The sequence below is a fragment of the Palaemon carinicauda genome, chromosome 20, assembly GCF_036898095.1.
Source record: "Palaemon carinicauda isolate YSFRI2023 chromosome 20, ASM3689809v2, whole genome shotgun sequence".
In the NCBI taxonomy this organism is placed as follows: domain Eukaryota; kingdom Metazoa; phylum Arthropoda; class Malacostraca; order Decapoda; family Palaemonidae; genus Palaemon; species Palaemon carinicauda.
The window spans coordinates 113,354,137-113,372,634 of record NC_090744.1 but is presented as its reverse complement, the minus strand read 5'-3'; the positions used below and the strand labels follow the sequence as shown (position 1 = coordinate 113,372,634).

At 42.6% G+C, this 18,498-nt stretch overlaps 1 protein-coding gene across 1 annotated transcript in view; it reads right to left on the bottom strand.

The window, feature by feature from the left end:
* ProRS-m (prolyl-tRNA synthetase 2-like protein, mitochondrial) overlaps positions 1 to 18,498 on the bottom strand; it is a 31,870-nt gene that overhangs the window by 10,207 nt on the left and 3,165 nt on the right. The window contains exon 5 of the mRNA XM_068394460.1: positions 6,132 to 6,262. Within this exon, the coding sequence (XP_068250561.1) occupies positions 6,132 to 6,262 (131 nt within the window). The remainder of the gene's footprint in view (positions 1 to 6,131; positions 6,263 to 18,498) is intronic.

The following is an 18,498-nucleotide window of genomic DNA, read 5'->3' as shown; positions in this document are numbered from 1 at the left end:
CTGATCAAGGCCTCTCGAACCCATAAGTCGTACGACATTGCTTCTCCCCTGGGCTTGGGAGCTTGCAAGAGGTCCCGGACTAGGTGAACGACAGGCACGAACAGACGAACCCTCGGTCGCAACACTGTTCACAACACTTTGCGTAACACTAGGCACTTTCCCACTTTCCGCCGTGGCACTTTGGCACTTGAGTTCCTTCACGTCCGCCATGAGTTGATTACGGTCACTCGCTAATGCCTCAACTCTCTCCCCCAAGGCATGAATAGCACGCATCATGTCTTGCATAGACGGTTCCTGAGTGCTAGGAGGGGGGTTAGGAACAACCACTACAGGGGAAGGATTAGGTTCAGGGGCATGTGGAGAGGAAAAATCTACGGACCTAGAAGAACTTCTCCTTACCCTATCTCTCTCTAGTCTGCGTGTATATTTATCAAATTCGATCCAATCGAATTCCGAAAGGCCCACGCATTCCTCACACCGATCTCCCAATTGACAGGTTTTACCCCGACAATTGGAACAAACAGTGTGAGGGTCGAGAGAAGCCTTTGGAAGACGCCTATTACAGTCCCTAGCATTACACTTTCGAAACTTAGGAACTTGAGAAGGGTCAGCCATTTTGAATTAGTCAAAGGAAATTCCAAAAAACGATCTAAGTCATCAACAAATAATCCGATTCAAAAAAGAGTTCAAGGGTTTATTTTGAAGAAAAACACCTGTACTGCGAAAGCTCAAACCAAATAAAAGTACTTCACCAAATATGATGGGAAAACTCCAGGTTCTACAGTGAGTAAAAGTACGTCTTGTCGTCAACGTCGACAGAGAAGAATTGAAGGTTTTGTTTACATCCGAGAGTGGTATCTGGCCGACAGTTGGCGCTGGTGGGCACACCCGCAACCTGCATAGCGATCGCTCGCGAGTTTTTTAAGTATGTTGTCTGTCGAGCCGCAGAGTTGCAGCTATTATATATTCACCGGCTAAGTTAAATATTCAAAAAGGAGAATTACAGTACATTAATATTAGAACTATTGCCATTCAGCAGAAAGTAAATAAAATAAAGTGAATGAATGAATGAATGATTTGAAGTTCTATGGCATCCTGACATTGAAGGTATACAATAAAGTGGAATACTAAAAAAAAGTAAATACAATAAAGTAGAAGGCTAAAAAAAAGTTATGGCATATCTGCTCTTTATACAGTGCACTTCTCTCGCCTTAATCAATATGATTCCTTATGTAGTACAGAGTAAGTGAGAAATAGGCAAAAGAAGACAGGGATATCAATTATACCCCATTAACACAAGGAGTCTCCATTACTTGCTACTTCACAAAAGTCCTTTATGATGGTGAGATGAATGAAATATAGAAATGGCAGATCAGAATTTATGGCACTCCCAAAAAAAGAACTAAATACAAATTTTAAATGTAATTGTTCAAGGAACAAACCTTTCACTCTACATGTGCTGAGGCACTACATAATATTGTGCCTTCAATACTCTGGCATCCTTTTCAGGATTTTGAGAGAAATCTCACTAAAATGTAAGAAAAGAATTGATGTACCAACCATGTCTTACTATCAGCTCTGAAAATAACATTTCTCTGCCCAAAGAAGACAGTGGTTTTAAAAATCCTTCCATATAATACTATCCTTATGAATGGGAGTCCCATAAATTGTTCTCGTGGTCATGAAGAATGTTTAATCCCCTGGTCCAAAGACTTCTCTATCTTCTTTAAGTACTCACTCAAGGCTCTCTCAGAGAAATCAATGGAAGTGAACTCCCTTTCTCCATAAAATTTAGTCAAGCTGAAGCAACTCTAGCCAAAAAAATTCATCAGTGAACTGTTCCTCAAACCGCACATTGTGAAGGAGGCTTACGCTAATGAGCAATCCTTGGTATGGGTGACCTTGCCTAATAGAAGAGTTGGAAGACCCAGGCATACATGGCTGAAAACTATGAAGCGTGAAGTGGGAGATGATGAGTGGGGATGTACTGAATTAAAAGCTCAAGATAGAGACGACTGGCAAAATCTAACCGAGGCCCTTTGCATCAATAAGTGTAGGAGAAGATGATGATGATGATGCCTAATAGTGTATAGAATTTGGGAAAAATTATAATAATCTTTTCTCTAGCCAGGAGTATGAAAATTTGTAGCCTGAATTGTATGCAATTACTGAACTTCACAAATGTCTGTACTATACAGTAATGATATTACCTTATCCAAGCACAAATCATCAAGATTAGTAATAAGTATCCATTACAGAAGTAGGATAGTGTTCACCAACTTTAATATGTCAACTGGTATACTGTCTTGGAACTCTTTCTCTTACTGCAACCTAATCATGTTCAGCAATTCTTCCAACTGGTTGAAATGTACAAGCTTTCCTTTTGTTTCCACAATCACAGGTACACAATACAATAAAAAAGATTCTGCAAATTCAGTTGGTTTCTATTACTGTATTTGTGTAGTCCAGATGTCTATTAGTATGCTGAGTTATCAATGTCTTCAGGTCCTTGTAATGTCGAAAAATATATAGGACTTTATTTCAGTTTGTTAAAATATCAACTGTCTCTGAGTTTTTGAGCTGTATTTCTTTCCATGCTGGATAAACAATAAGAATGTTGAAACAACATTTTACGTAAGTTCCTCAGTGCGGTAACATGGTTTTTATCTATCTTCTTGTGTCATTTCTCCTGATGTTGTGTGACTGTGCTGGTTTTGACATCTCCATCAGTGTCAAGATATTTCTACTCATGAAAAAGTATGGTAGTTCTGATGGAAATCTGAACTAACAAAGGAAAACTTTGCTTGTTATAAGATGCTGACTTACCTATGCATTTGTCCCAGAGATACCACTGGATTTTGTATGAAACATTTGTCCCAGAAAAGAGCTTCTCTCAAAATATGATGATGCCTCCAAAACCTGTTTGTACCACAGTATGTCACAGTATCTAAAATCTAAAACCTCTGTGATTGTTTACCGATGTATTCTATTTAAAAAGTCCAATGAGTGAAACATGATCCACACTTAAGACTGGCTACCTCATTGTGGGAAAGCAGAGTTATATGCTACATAATGTATAATAACAGCCACTTGCACATACAAAACTGAATTCAAATATAATATACAGTGGAACCTCTACATACGAATTTAATCCGTTCCAGAACCAACTTCGGATGTAGAAATTGTTCGGATGTAGAAACGAATTTTCCCATAAGAATACATTGAAATAGGATTAATCCGTGGTTGAGCCCAAAAACCTATAACTTCTTAATAAACTACTACACATAACTTTCCCATGAGAATAATGAACACTAAATTAGATAATAGACATGTAAATAAGAAGAATAGACATGTAAATAAGAAGAATTAGCAAAAAATGATAAATAAGAAAAGGGTTTTTAGCGTCACTTTACCTTAGAAACTCCAGCGCAGGTGTTGTTCGTCTTCGCTACGCAGAGAGGAAAGAGGAGACGGACGGACGGCGAGGAGGTAGAGAGGTTAACTACGATAAACGTAACACTACCGTAACTTATTCTAACTTACACTAAGTGAACTTTAACATAACTTAGCTTATTTTTTTTTTTTATATTTTATATTTTTTTTTTACATTTTCTTTTTTTCTTTTTGATGATTACGTAATTTTAATCACTATCACTTACATTTAAAATTGACTGAATTTCTTTTGCTTCACTCTTTTCCGTTTTCTGTGTTTCACTTTCTTCCTCTTCACTCTTTGCCGTTTTCTTCGGTTCACTTACATCCTCTTCATCGCGAGTTCGCTTCGCAGTTTTTTTAAAGAAAGCATCGATAGATAATTGCTTCGTACGGCTTTTCAGAATGTTTCGAAAGTGCGTTAGGCAAACATCATCGAATTGAGAAACTACACGACAAACCTGCAATTTCTTTGGATGGTATTTGTCGATGAAGTCGACCACGTCTTGATATTTTCCTAACACCTCTTTTATTTGCGCTGAACCTAACACATGTTCTACCTCCTCGCTCTCTTCCTCGTCATCACTCATGTGCTCCGAAATAGCATGGAGTTCCTTGAGCTCATCCGTCGTCAGTTCGTCGTGATGTTCGGCGACAAGTTCCGTAACGTCATCTGCGTTGACCTCCAGACCCATGGACTTGCCAAGGGAGACTATTTCCTCTACGGCTTCCGCTGCACCGACCACGGGATCAGGTTCGGGGTCAAAACCCTCGAAATCTCGGGGAGAAACTGCATCAGGCCACAGCTTCTTCCATGCAGAATTGAGGGTCCGTCGAGTTAATCCCACCCAAGCCTGATCAATGATCTTTAAGCAGTGCACGATATTGAAGTGGCCCCTCCAAAATTCACGCAAAGTTAAGTTGGTGCTTTGCGTGACATTAAAGCACTGCTTGAATAAGTGCTTGGTGTTCAGCTTCTTAAAATTAGAGATGACTTGCTGGTCCATGGGCTGGAGGATAGAGGTGGTATTTGGTGGAAGATACAGCACCTTTATGAACTTGAATTCATCGAAGATATCATCTTCAAGTCCGGGGGGGTGAGCGGGTGCATTGTCAAGGCATAGCAGGCACTTTAAAGGCAATTTCTGCTCATGAAGATACTTCTTCACAGAAGGACCGAAAACTTGGTTTACCCATTGCACAAAGAATTGCCTAGTGACCCAGGCCTTCGAGTTGGATCGCCAGAAAACATGAAGCTGATCCTTATCGACGTTGTGTGCTTTAAAGGCCCTAGGGTTCTCCGAATGGTAAACAAGCAAGGGCTTGACTTTAAAGTCCCCGCTAGCGTTGGCACATAGAGCAAGAGTCAACCGATCCTTCATTGGCTTATGCCCAGGCAATTTCTTCTCTTCAGCAGTGATGTAGGTTCGACTCGGCATCTTCTTCCAAAACAGCCCGGTTTCATCACAATTGAACACCTGCTGCTCTACGTAGCCTTCTTCCTTTACGATATTTTCGAATTTCTTAACAAAGTCAGTTGCAGCCTTTGTGTCCGCACTAGCAGCCTCTCCGTGGCGAACAACTGAATGAATCCCGGACCGTTTCTTAAATTTCTCGAACCAGCCACGAGATGCCTTGAAATCATCTGAGGAAGGCTCGGTTGAACTCTCCCCAGCATCACCCCCAGAGCTCTCCTCCTTCAAGTCCGTAAAGATGGCGTGCGCCTTCTCGCAGATAACGGTTTCGGTGATGGTGTCGCCAACGATCTCTCTATCCTTAATCCACACTAGTAGAAGTCGTTCCATCTCTTCTATGATAGGGGTACGGCGTTTGGAAATTATAGTGATCCCCTTAGAAGGTTTCACTGCTTTAATAGCTTCCTTCTGTTTAAGGATTGTCGAGATCGTCGACATATTACGGCCATACTGTTTAGCAAGTTCACTCACGCGGATGCCACGCTCATGTTTTTCAATAATTTCCTGCTTAATTTCTATAGAAAGCATTTCCTTCTTCCTTTTCTCACCACTACCACTACCACTGCCAAAACTAAGCCTTTTTGGACCCATGATTTACGTAAATTATCGTAAATGGATGCACGAAAAAAATCACGATTAAATCACAGTTAATATCAGAACGCAAAGAGCACAACCGCAAGAAGCCGACGAGAACAGAGGACTGACCCAAGCCGCGCTAATTGAGCGTCCCTCCGAGGTCGATGTGCTGCCTTCTATCGGCGGAAATAAAAAACACTTCAGGCGCTATGAGCACCGACTACGCGTACGAGTATTGTTTACTTCGGGTGTCGAAAAAAACATTCGGGTGTAGAGTCGGAACGTGTTCAAATTGTACTTCGCGTGTCGAAAAATTCGGATACAACCGGTACGACGAAAATTGCTACTTCGTGTGTCGAAATAAAATTCGGGTGTAGAGTCAAAAATTTGCTCGAATTTTACTTCGGATGTTGGAAAATTCGGATGTAGATACGTTCGTGTGTAGAGGTTCCACTGTACATTGAAAAAACATGACTGGAGCACAAACACATACGGTAACATCCTACATCAGCCAAGAAAGTAATGATATTTATGAAACAGTGAGCAGGTGGAGTTCCTTTCTCGAAAGATACATTTATCAGTGACTCGATTCCCAGCTAACATTACAACATATCAGTGTATTGTAATTTTTAAGAAAGTTTTACTTACCTTTAACGAAAGGTACACCAAGCCTTTGAAATATTGCATTATATGCTTCAGAAACTTGGTCATAAGTGGAAATTGCCGAAGCCTCATCTTGGTCAAACGTATACAGATCTTTCATTAAAAATTCCTTACACCTGGATAAAAATAAAATAGGCAATTAAGTATCTTATATAAATGATCAATTTATATGATATAGATAAAAAAAATACTAGAATCATAAGAAAATAAAATACAAGTACTGTACTGTGAAAGTATTTTTGTTCGTGGTGTACCAATTTTCGTGGTCTTCGTGGGTGGGTTAATCCGCGAATTTAAAAATCCAACGAAAATTTTCATACACTGTCAGAATTTAGTAATGAACTTGGACACATTCGATTTGTGTTGGTGACCTACATTTTCTAAACCATTGTGGATTACTAATTATTTTGATTTGTTATTGTGAATATATTTCATTTTGGTGTGCACTATGATAATTATCGCTTTGCAAATGAACACTTTACCATAATTGGGGTTCAACTAATAACCAAAAAGGTAAAAGTTCCGAAACGGAAATCCACGAATTTAAAAATCCACAAACCAACATTTTTTTTATAAAACAACGAAAATTGGTACCCACGAATAAAAATACATTCACTGTAATTGTTTTTCAAGAATTGCAAGGAAGGATGTGGGTACAGCAGGAAATGCAAATAAAAGTGTCAATGGAAATTTTGCAAATAAACCTCGATAAAAATTACTAATATCTTATTCATATCTGTTCTACTATATTTCACTTTCCCTATCAACTGTTTCCATACCAATAAAATGACCAATATCTTATTTATATCTGTTCTACGATACTTCCACTTTTCCTATTAGAGCTGTTTCACCGTTAGGTGTGCATCTGAAGTTAATTTATAGCCATAGTCTCTATTAGAGCTATTTCCATTAAGCCATTGTACAGTCATCCCTGACTATTAATGGGGTTAACACTTGTGAATTTGAATATTCACTGGAAGGCAAATAAGATCAAATAATACTAGTTCTAACCTTTTTCATAATTTTTTCACCAGTTATAGTATTAAAGTAACTATGTATTGTCCTAGTTTTAATTTTCTTATATATTGTGTTTATCATGAAGTTTATAAAGCATTGTAAAAAAGTTTTTTATCCATATATATATTGAAAGATAGTAATCAGAAATGGAATTGGAATTAATATTGATCGAGTAAGGAGGGACACTCCGACGTCAGAGTTTGTGCACATCTTTTACTAAAATGAAAATTCTGTATCAATTCTATGAATCTCACTTGATGTTTACATTACTCTTTTTCCAGAAGCCCGGTTTAATCGGCACTTACTTATACAATTTTTAAAATTAAGTTTCCCATTTTCTTTTGCTTAACTAATACAAGCCTTTAACCCTTTTACCCCCAAAGGACGTACTGGTACGTTTCACAAAAGCCATCCCTTTACCCCCATGGACGTACCAGTACGTCCTTGCAAAAAAATGCTATAAAATTTTTTTTTTCATATTTTTGATAATTTTTTGAGAAAATTCAGGCATTTTCCAAGAGAATGGGACCAACCTGACCTCTCTATGACAAAAATTAAGGCTGTTAGAGGAATTCAAAAAAAATATACGGCAAAATGTGCTGGGAAAAAAATAACCCCCTGGGGGTTAACGGTTGGAAATTTCCAAATAGCCTGGGGGTCAAAGGGATAAAGGTTTAAAGGCCACTCATGAATGGCAAGGGCAAGGGAAAAGAACAGTGACATTGCCTTATTGAGCAGGACAATGCCCTAGAGACTCACCATACACATATGATCAGTGCCCAAGCCCCCTCTCCACCCATACTAGGACCAAGGAGGGCCAGGCAAAGGCTACTGATGACACAGCAGACAGACCTATAGGCTCCCCAAAACCCACCATCCTTAGCTCACAAGGATGGTGAGGTTACAGCAACCAAAGAAACTAGACGAGTTTGAGCGGGACTTGAACCACCAGTCAGGGACGTTACCACATCGTCCACCACAACCCTAAAGGAACAGCCTTCTACAGGTAATTGCTAGAAAACTCAGGTTATCGCATTAGGAAATATAGCTTTCAGTTTACTCCGCCGACTGGCGATGATTGAACATTCCCTCAGATTTTTTACATACAGTGAACCCTCGTTTATCGCGGTAGATAGGTTCCAGACCCGGCCGCGATAGGTGAAAATCCGCGAAGTAGTGACACCATATTTACCTATTTATTTAACATGTATATTCAGACTTTTAAAACCTTCCCCTGTACGTAGTACTGTTAACAAACTACCCTTTAATGTACAGAACAATTAATGCATGTACTAACGTACCCTAAACTAAAACAGGCACAAATATTAAGGGCGACTTTATATCATGCGTTTCCTAAACACGCCAAAAAGCACGATAAAAAATGTATGTTTTGTTTACGTTTATCTCTGATTATAATGAAGAAACAAACGCATTTACACATCTGTGTATAGGTTAGTTTCTGCATTGATTATATTGATTATTTAGTACAGTATGTTGATTTGGTTATTACTAATGTTTTACTTAATTTTTCTTAGGACTTCCAAATGAAATGTTTTTCTTTATGACGCCGCCTGAAACGACGGCGTCATAAAGTACGCTCAGTAAACAAACTAAGGAATTTAATGCGCATGATGAAAGTGATAAATAATGATATTACAGTAAAAGCTTTAATAAAATATGTTATTACAAATATTATATACCGTATCTATATAAAATCATACATACGTAGCAAAGCAGGAAAACAATCTACGAGAGAGAGAGAGAGAGAGAGAGAGAGAGAGAGAAAGAGAGAGAGAGAGAGAGAGAGAGAGAGAGAGAGAGAGTTGTTTTACATACGTAAATGTAAATTTTAAACAAAAAAAAATAGCCCCATTTCATATAAAATAGATTACAAATATTTTACTTTATCATATTACAGTAGTCTGTATAATACTGTAAAGTTCTGTACAGTATGTTGTTGTTAAAGTCGTGGCGATGAAATTCTCACGAAACAAAAACACGCCATTTGAGTACAACAGCTGATTCTCTCTCTCTCTCTCTCTCTCTCTCTTCGTGTTATACAATACTTACATTTAGATGCAGAAACTAAAATTAGTTTTCTCAGTGTCAATTAAATACGAAACTAAATAATTAGGCCGAGTCTACATCCATTTCAATCATAGCTAAAAATACGGCATCCGATTTCATCAGCAAACCACTATTTTTTGGGAAATATCATTTTATTCTAGAAAATTGCCACTCTTTAAATAGTTAATTGCACATTAAGAAAGCGTGTACTTTGGTTTTTAAATTTCGGGTTTGTTTTAAAAATCGAGTATTGTTGACTTCTTTTTTTTTTACTTTTGGCTGTGATTAGATCAGCTGTCATCTAGCTGCCGCTCTTGAGTGTGTACGAATACACTAACAAAGTATCATTTATACCATTTCTTAACTTATTCAAACCGTCTACAGCACTGTATACAGTTGATATTACATAAGCACCAATGTGTTATAACCTATCAAATTTTTTTGTTTATTACATTTAAACCCCCCCCTCTCTCTCTCTCTCTCTCTCTCTCTCTCTCTCTCTCTCTCTCTCTCTACATCTACCTCCCTCTCTCTCTGTGGGCTACTTTTCACTACCTCCCATTCCTTACCTCTCTCTATCTCTCTAACAAATGATATCTTTGTTGCTCCTCAAAGTTTCATTTATATTGAAAATCAATCACGATTCAATTTTCCTTACTTTCTCCAATCTCGCACCATCGGTCACATCGCGGTATTTTCGATATTTCTGGAAAATCCGCGATATATGTATATAGTACATGGGTTATGAAAAAAATCCGCGAAGTGGTGAATCCGCGATGGTCGAACCGCGAAGTAGCGAGGGTTCACTGTACTGCATTTTAACATGTGTTCTCTTGGTTTAGTTTATATTTATTAGATGGAATTATTTCTGGAAGATCATGTACTGCATTCCCTTTGTATCATGTCAGGGGCAATTTTGTTATTTATATAATCGTTGTGAAGATTGATTGATTGATTGATTTAAAGTTTTCAGGCATCCTGATTTCACTCTTGGTACAGTACCACTAACAGGAAAGTATGTCTCAATAGTTGACGATCAAGTTAATACTTCTAGCGAGCCTGGGGAAACTAAGCTAATTGATTGTAGCATAGCAGGATGGTGACAGTATTGACTCTCAATACAAGTTCAGCCATTTCCCGATAGCAATTAGCTATACGAGCTCTTGACATCACTTGTTCTTTTTGTTTAAACTTCAGAGGTCCAGTGAATCCTTCCTTATCTAGATAATTCTGGTCCTTCTCAACCAATTGTCAAACCAAACTCAACCTCCCATAGTCTTTCTAAATAAAAGCATTTCATTCAGTAAGGGTTCAGATGATATGCTGTGCTCCACAGACTCGAAAGCCTCACACACAGCCTCAAAGTCTCTACTTACTTTTCCTCCTTCTGCTGCTAAACCCTTGAAATACCACAATTCTAATCACTCTATAAGACTAAATCTAGTTAGTCATACATAGCATTAACTCGGCTCTAGTGAAACCAATTCTAATGAGTCTATACATTCCTGCTGCACAGACAGGTGAAAAGCTTCCAACCCCTGAATGGGTGTGGCGTACGCTGGGGAAGCTCCATATACCACCAAAACCTGAAAAGCCTGCCAATGTATGTCCAAAGGCTCCCTGCTCCCAACGCATACTCCCTAAGGACCAAACCTAAAGGGTATGCATATGGGCTACGGAAGCAGATGTGATGCGTTATGGGACAAAATCTATTTCCTTATTAAGCTTCACTTCAATATTATTTTTAATTAGTATAAGTTAATCAGTCATTTATATCAGTGCAAAAAATTATTTATATTTAGACCCTCAAGAGAGTGGGTGCAGGTAAACTTTACGGGTGAACTTAGTGAACAATAATTTTACAGTAATCTTCTACGTTGATAATTAAATTCAAACACAGACTGGAACAATAAAGTCTTGAAGATTGGAGGCTGCAACCGTAGACTTCTGCTACACACTTTAGCATTCGGGATGCGAAATCCATGAGTGGCAAATAGGGGATTGTTTCTTCAACAGGTGTCCACTCATCGACACTCTTCTCAGTAATTTCTCCTACATCGTAGATAAGTCTTCACTTCCGGGGTGAGAAGCCAATTGTTGGCTGAAAGGGAACTTGGTCCCATCGTCGTCCTCCTCTGGACACTTAGAAATTTCTTGTGGTAACTTGACGTTATGTAAGTGCCTGCCAACTCGCCACTTGGTGTGGGGCCTCGCCCCAGGACGGGGGAGAATGGACAACCGACCAACTATCGCGGTTTACTTTAGGAAAGAGCGCAACTCTTCTATCCCACCATCGGCTTAAGTAGCCCAGAACAAGGGTGTTGTAATTACGTCACGTCATATGACTGCTCTTGTGTTTTATTGGTCCCCTCTTCTGACGTAATGGTAACATCATACATTGCTTTGTGTCATTAACTGCTTCTTTGCAGGCGGCGAATCATGCGCGCATTTCTGTTGAGTGAGTCACGCGATATGTTTTCATGATTTGGCCGCGATGTGTTTTCATTGTTTGGGGCCTGTTTTGCCTAGCTAAACACAACATAAGCGCTTTTCACAAACATTGGCTTTCGAGTGCCATTTGACTCCAAGTTTTTTTCTCCTCTCTCTCTCTCTCTCTCTATCGTTTACATAACGAACAAAACTCATAAAATACCTAATCACATTTATATACTAACTGATTCAATGTGAAATATGTTATTTTTATTAGTAAAATAAATTTTTGAATATACTTACCCGATAATCATGTAGCTGTCAACTCCGTTGCCCGACAGAATTCTATGGAGGGATACGCCAGCTATCACAATACTAGAAGGGGGTGTACTTACCAGCGCCACCTGTGGCCAGGTACTATAGTACTTCTTGTTGACACCTCCTCAATTTTTCCTCGGTCCACTGGTTCTCTATGGGGAGGAAGGGAGGGTCAATTAAATCATGATTATCGGGTAAGTATATTCAAAAATTTATTTTACTAATAAAAATAACATTTTTCAATATTAAACTTACCCGATAATCATGTAGCTGATTCACACCCAGGGGGGTGGGTGAAAACCAGTGTACAAGATTAAAGGATAGCTAAGTATCCCATATTTCATATAACAGTTATCTCAAATAACAATGAAATAATAAGTACCTGGTAAGGAAGTCGAATTGAACCGTTACTCTGCCTCTTTTTTAAGTTCGTCTTCCTTACTGAGCGCAGCGTTCCTCTTGGAGGCTGAATCAACTCAAAGGTGCTAAAGTATATAGGGCTGCAACCCCTACTAAAGGACCTCTACACAACCTCTAACCCAGGCGCTTCTCAAGAATGAATTGACCACCCGCCAAATCAAAAGGATGCGGAAGGCTTCTTAGCCTACCGTAACAACCATAAAAACAACAATAAAAGCATTCAAGAGAAAGGTTAAAAAAGGTTATGGGATTAAGGGAATGTAGTGGCTGAGCCCTCACCTACTACTGCACTCGCTGCTACGAATGGTCCCAGGGTGTAGCAGTTCTCGTAAAGAGACTGGACATCTTTAAGATAAAATGATGCAAACACTGACTTGCTCCTCCAATAGGTTGCATCCATTATGCTCTGCAGAGAACGGTTTTTATTAAAGGCCATCGAAGTAGCTACGGCTCTTACTTCGTGGGTCCTTACCTTCAGCAATGCAAGGTCTTCCTCCTTTAAGTGAGAATGGGCTTCTCTAATCAGAAGCCTTATATAATACGAAACCCCGTTCTTGGACATGGGCCTCGAAGGTTTCTTGATGGCACACCATAAGGCTTCTGACTGTCCTCGAATAGGTTTAGACCTATTAAGATAATACTTGAGAGCTCTGACAGGGCAAAGAACTCTCTCTAGTTCGTTACCTACCAAGTTGGAGAGGCTAGGTATTTCAAACGATCTAGGCCAAGGACGTGAAGGAAGTTCGTTCTTTGCTAGGAATCCGAGCTGAAAAGAACATGTTGCAGATTCGGTCGTGAAACCAATGTTCTTGCTGAAGGCATGAACCTCACTGACTCTCTTAGCTGTTGCAAGGCAGACGAGAAAAAGAGTCTTGAGGGTAAGGTCCTTGAAGGAAGCTGACTGGAGAAGTTCGAACCTAGGTGACATAAGGAACCTTAAGACTACGTCTAGGTTCCAGCCTGGAGTGGATAGACGACGCTCTTTAGAAGTCTCAAAAGACTTAAGGATGTCTTGAAGGTCCTTGTTGGAAGAAAGGTCCAAACCTCTGTGGCGGAGAACTGAAGCCAACATACTCCTGTACCCTTTAATCGTAGGGGCTGAAAGGGATCTCTCATTCCTAAGATGTAATAGGAAGTCAGCTATTTGGGTCACAGAGGTATTGGTAGAGGATACTGAATTGGCTCTACACCAGCTCCGGAAGACTTCCCACTTAGATTGGTAGACTCTACGAGTGGAAACCCTTCTTGCTCTGGCAATCGCACTGGCTGCCTCCTTCGAAAAGCCTCTAGCTCTAGCGAATCTTTCGACAGTCTGAAGGCAGTCAGCCGAAGAGCGTGGAGGTTTGGGTGCAACCTGTCTACGTGAGGTTGACGTAGAAGGTCCACTCTTAGAGGTAGAGTCCTGGGGATGTCGACTAGCCATTGAAGTACCTCTGTGAACCATTCTCTTGCAGGCCAAAGGGGAGCAACCAGCGTCAGCCGTGTCCCTTCGTGCGAGATGAATTTCTGCAGGACTTTGTTTATTATCTTGAACGGTGGGAATGCGTAAAGGTCGAGATGGGACCAGTTCAGCAGAAAAGCATCCACATGAACTGCTGCAGGGTCTGGAACTGGGGAACAGTACAGCGGAAGTCTCTTGGTCATGGAGGTGGCAAACAGATCTATGGTAGGTTGACCCCACAAGGTCCAAAGTCTGTTGCACACACTCTTGTGGAGGGTCCATTCCGTGGGAATGACCTGATTCCTTCTGCTTAGGCGATCTGCTGAGACGTTCATGTTGCCCTGAATGAACCTCGTGACCAAAGTGAGGTTTTGACTTCTTGACCAAATGAGGAGGTCCCTTGCGATCTCGTATAGGCTCCTCGAATGGGTCCCTCCTTGCTTGGAGATGTAAGCCAAGGCTGTGGTGTTGTCTGAGTTCACCTCCACCACCTTGCCTAGCAGGAGGGACTTGAAGTTCAGCAGGGCTAAATGAACTGCTAGTAGCTCCTTGCAGTTGATGTGGAGCGTTCCCTGTTCCTCGTTCCACGTTCCCGAGCATTCCCGTCCGTTCAAGGTCGCACCCCAGCCCGAGTCCGATGCATCTGAGAAGAGATGAAGATTGGGGGTCTGAATAGCCAACGATAGGCCCTCCCTGAGAAGGAGATTGGTCTTCCACCACAAGAGAGTGGTCTTCAACTCTTTGGTGACTGGGATAGAGACTGCTTCGAGAGTCAAACCCTTGTCCCAATGAGCTGCAAGATGGAATTGAAGAGGGCGGAGGTGGAGTCTCCCTAGCTCGACGAACAGGGCCAGTGATGAAAGGGTCCCTGTGAGGCTCATCCACTGTCTCACCGAGCAACTGCTCCTCTTCAGCATGCTCATGATGCAATCTAGGGCTTGGCTTATCCTTGGGGCCGATGGAAAAGCCCGAAAATCCTGACTCCGAATCTCCATTCCCAGGTACACAATGGATTGGGAGGGAATGAGCTGAGACTTTTCTATGTTGACTAACAGACCCAGTTCTCTGATTAAGTCCAAAGTCCAGTTGAGACTCTCCAGACAGCGACGACTCGTGGAGGCTCTCAACAGCCAGTCGTCTAAGTAGAGGGAGGCTCTGATGTCCGATAAGTGGAGGAATTTTGCTATATTCCTCATCAGATGCGTGAACACCATAGGAGCTGTGCTTAGGCCAAAACACAGGGCTTGGAATTGGTAGACAACCTTTCCAAAAACGAATCTCAGGAAAGGTTGGGAGTCTGGATGAATAGGAACGTGAAAGTAGGCATCTTTCAAGTCCAACGAGACCATCCAGTCCTCCTGCCTGACCGCTGCTAGGACCGACTTCGTCGTCTCCATCGTGAACGTCTGCTTGGTGACATACGCATTGAGCGCGCTGACGTCCAGCACCGGTCTCCAACCTCCTGTCTTCTTGGCCACCAGAAAGAGACGGTTGTAGAAGCCCGGGGATTGATGGTCCCGGACTATAACCACTGCCTTCTTCTGCACAAGTAGCGACACCTCCTGGTGCAACGCTAGCCTCTTGTCCTCTTCTTTGTAGTTGGGAGAGAGGTTGATGGGAGATGTGGTCAGAGGGGGTTTGTGGCAGAATGGAATCCTGTAACCCTCCCTCAGCCAACTGAGAGACTGGGCGTCTGCACCTCTCTTTTCCCAGGCTTGCCAGAAGCTCTTGAGTCTGGCTCCTACTGCTGTCTGGAGATGCGGAGAGTCAGTTTTTTCCTTTAGAAGCCTTGGAACCTTTCCTAGACTTGCTCCTGGAAGAGTCTGGACGGGAGCTTCCTCGGCTGGGGGCTCTACCACGAAAGGGCGGTATGAACCTCGTAGCAGGAGTATCAGCCACTGGGGTGCGATAAGTCCTGGGGACTGAGGTAGCAACCTTAGTCTTACGAGCCGATGAGGCTACAAGATCATGTGTGTCCTTTTGTATCAGGGCAGCAGACAAGTCCTTAACCAGCTCTTCGGGGAAGAGGAACTTCGAGAGCGGAGCGAAAAGGAGTTGAGACCTTTGACAAGGTGTAATGCTGGAGGAAAGGAAGGTACATAGCTGTTCCCTTTTCTTAAGAACCCCTGACACAAACATCGACGCAAGCTCGCCAGATCCATCTCTAATGGCCTTATCCATGCAGGACATTAATAGCATGGCAGAATCCTTGTCCGCAGGGGAGGTCTTCTTGCTGAGGGCCCCCAGGCACCAGTCTAGGAAGTTGAACATCTCAAATGCTCTAAAAACACCCTTCAGGAAGTGATCAAGGTCTGAGAAGGTCCAGCAAACCTTAGAGCGCCTCATTGCTGTTCTACGAGGCGAGTCTACCAGACTTGAGAAGTCAGCCTGGGCAGAGGCAGGAACTCCCAAGCCTGGTTCCTCTCCTGTGGCATACCAAACGCCCGCTTTAGAAGTGAGCTTAGTCGGAGGAAACATGAACGAAGTCTTTCCAAGGTGTTGCTTAGTCTGCAACCACTCCCCTAAGATCCTTAACGCTCTCTTAGAGGACCTTGCTAGGACTAGCTTAGTATAGGTAGACTTAGCTGGCTGCATGCCCAGCGAAAACTCAGATGGCGGAGAGCGGGGAATAGCAGAGACAAAGTGGTCTGGGTATACCTCCCTAAACAGAGCCAAGACCTTACGAAAGTCAATAGAAGGTGGAGAAGACTTGGATTCATCCACGTCTGATGAGGGATCCAGGTGTGCCGCCTCATCATCAGACGCCTCATCACCAGAGTGTAGCGAAGAGATCGGAAAGGTATGCTGAACAGCAGAGTCAGCACGAGCTGGAACAACAATATTAGTGGCTTCCTCTTCAAGACTCTGTTGAGGGAACACCTGAGGCTCAGACTGCAAGGGCTGATCAAAAGAAGTAGCAGAAGGTAGGCGCATGGGTGGAGGAGGCTGACTCCTAGCATGAGTGACTGAACTCAAGGGTTGCGCTTGCTGAGCGGAAGGCGGATGCGCAGTAGCAAGTTCCTGAGGAACGAGTTGAGGTTCCTGAGGTGTGGGCTGAGAGCGATGAGGTAGTGGCTGCGCAGAACACAGTAATTGTCTCGCGAGTTGAGGCTCCTGAGGCGCAAGGCTAAGGTGTTGTGGTTGCCTTGAGGAGGGTTGAGCTCGCTGCAGCGAGAGCTGAGGAGACTGACTCATGGATGGGAGAGGTTGTTGTACCTCAAGAGAGTGTTGCCTCACTGGTGGAACTGCAAGTGGAAGCGGAGGAAGTAAGGAATGATCTTCCTGTTCCCATTGCTGAGGTTGCCTTAAGGAAGGCGGAGGGAGCTGCACACCACTGGAAACAGTAAACTCAGAACGTGCTAAGGTATTCTGAGGAGCCTCAACATCGTACGCCTGGCAGGCAGTACTGCGGTCAGGCGGAGCGATCGCAGGAGGAGGTGCAACCTGCTCAGCCTGACACTCACGCATCAGGACCGCAAGTTGTGACTGCATGGACTGCAGTAGAGTCAACTTGGGGTCGGCAGACACTAAGGTCTGCTGAGGTAAAGCCTTAACAGCAGAGAACTGTTGTGGCAGAACCTTACTCCTCTTAGGCGGAGTGCATTCAACTGATGACTGCGGCGAGTCAGAGCTGATCCAATGACTGCAGCCCGGTTGAGTTCTTGAGGTCTGGACTCTGCGTTTGAGTGGTCTCGAGACCTGAGTCCAGCGTTTCTTCCCTGACAAATGCTCAGCAGACGAGTAAAAGACGGGCTCAATCGTCTGCAGGTGGGAGTGACGGTCTCTGGAAGACACGCCCGCAACCACCGAGGATACTTCTGTGCGCCGATCAAGGCCTGCCGAACCCTTTTGCCCTTCGACATTGCTTCTCCCCTGGGCTTGGGAGCTTGCAAGAGGTCCCGGACTGGGAGGACGACTGGCACGCACAGAAGTATCCTCACGCACCACACTGACACTGACACTAGCACTTGGCACTGCACTGACACTAGCACTCGCCACAGCACTGGCACTAATTCCACCCACTGCACTCTTGACCTTAAGTTCCTTGACTTCGGCCATAAGAGACTTATGATCACTTACCACTGACTCTACTTTATCGCCTAAGGCCTGAATGGCACGCAAAACAACAGACATATCAGGCTGAGGGCAAATAGTAGGTTCGGGGGTAGCCACTACAGGGGTAGGAAAAGGTAGGGGATCATGAGGTGAGGAAAAAAGTGAAGAGTGAGAAGAACTCCTCCTAACTCTCTCTCTCTCTAACTTGGTTGAGTACTTAAGAAGACGGACAAAATCAAGTTCCGAAAGTCCGGCGCATTCCTCACATCGATCTTCTAACTGACAGGGCCTTTCCCTACAGTCAGAACAAGCGGTGTGAGGATCTACCGAGGCCTTCGGAATACGCCTATTACAAGACCTACATCGTCTATGGGTGGGGGCTTGTGAAATGTCAGACATCTTGAATCAAAAGAGTTAGCCAAGTGGGGTTTCAAAATCAAGCAAAAGATCGTTAACCGTTAAATCAGGACTAAATAATAGCTATCTAAGCTAATATAGAAGTTTTCCAGTAAAGCGACAGCCGAAATCTGAGAGAATACTTCACCAAAAGCCGTGAAAATACTCGAAGATCATAAGCGTATCCCAGAACGTCTTGCCGGAAGC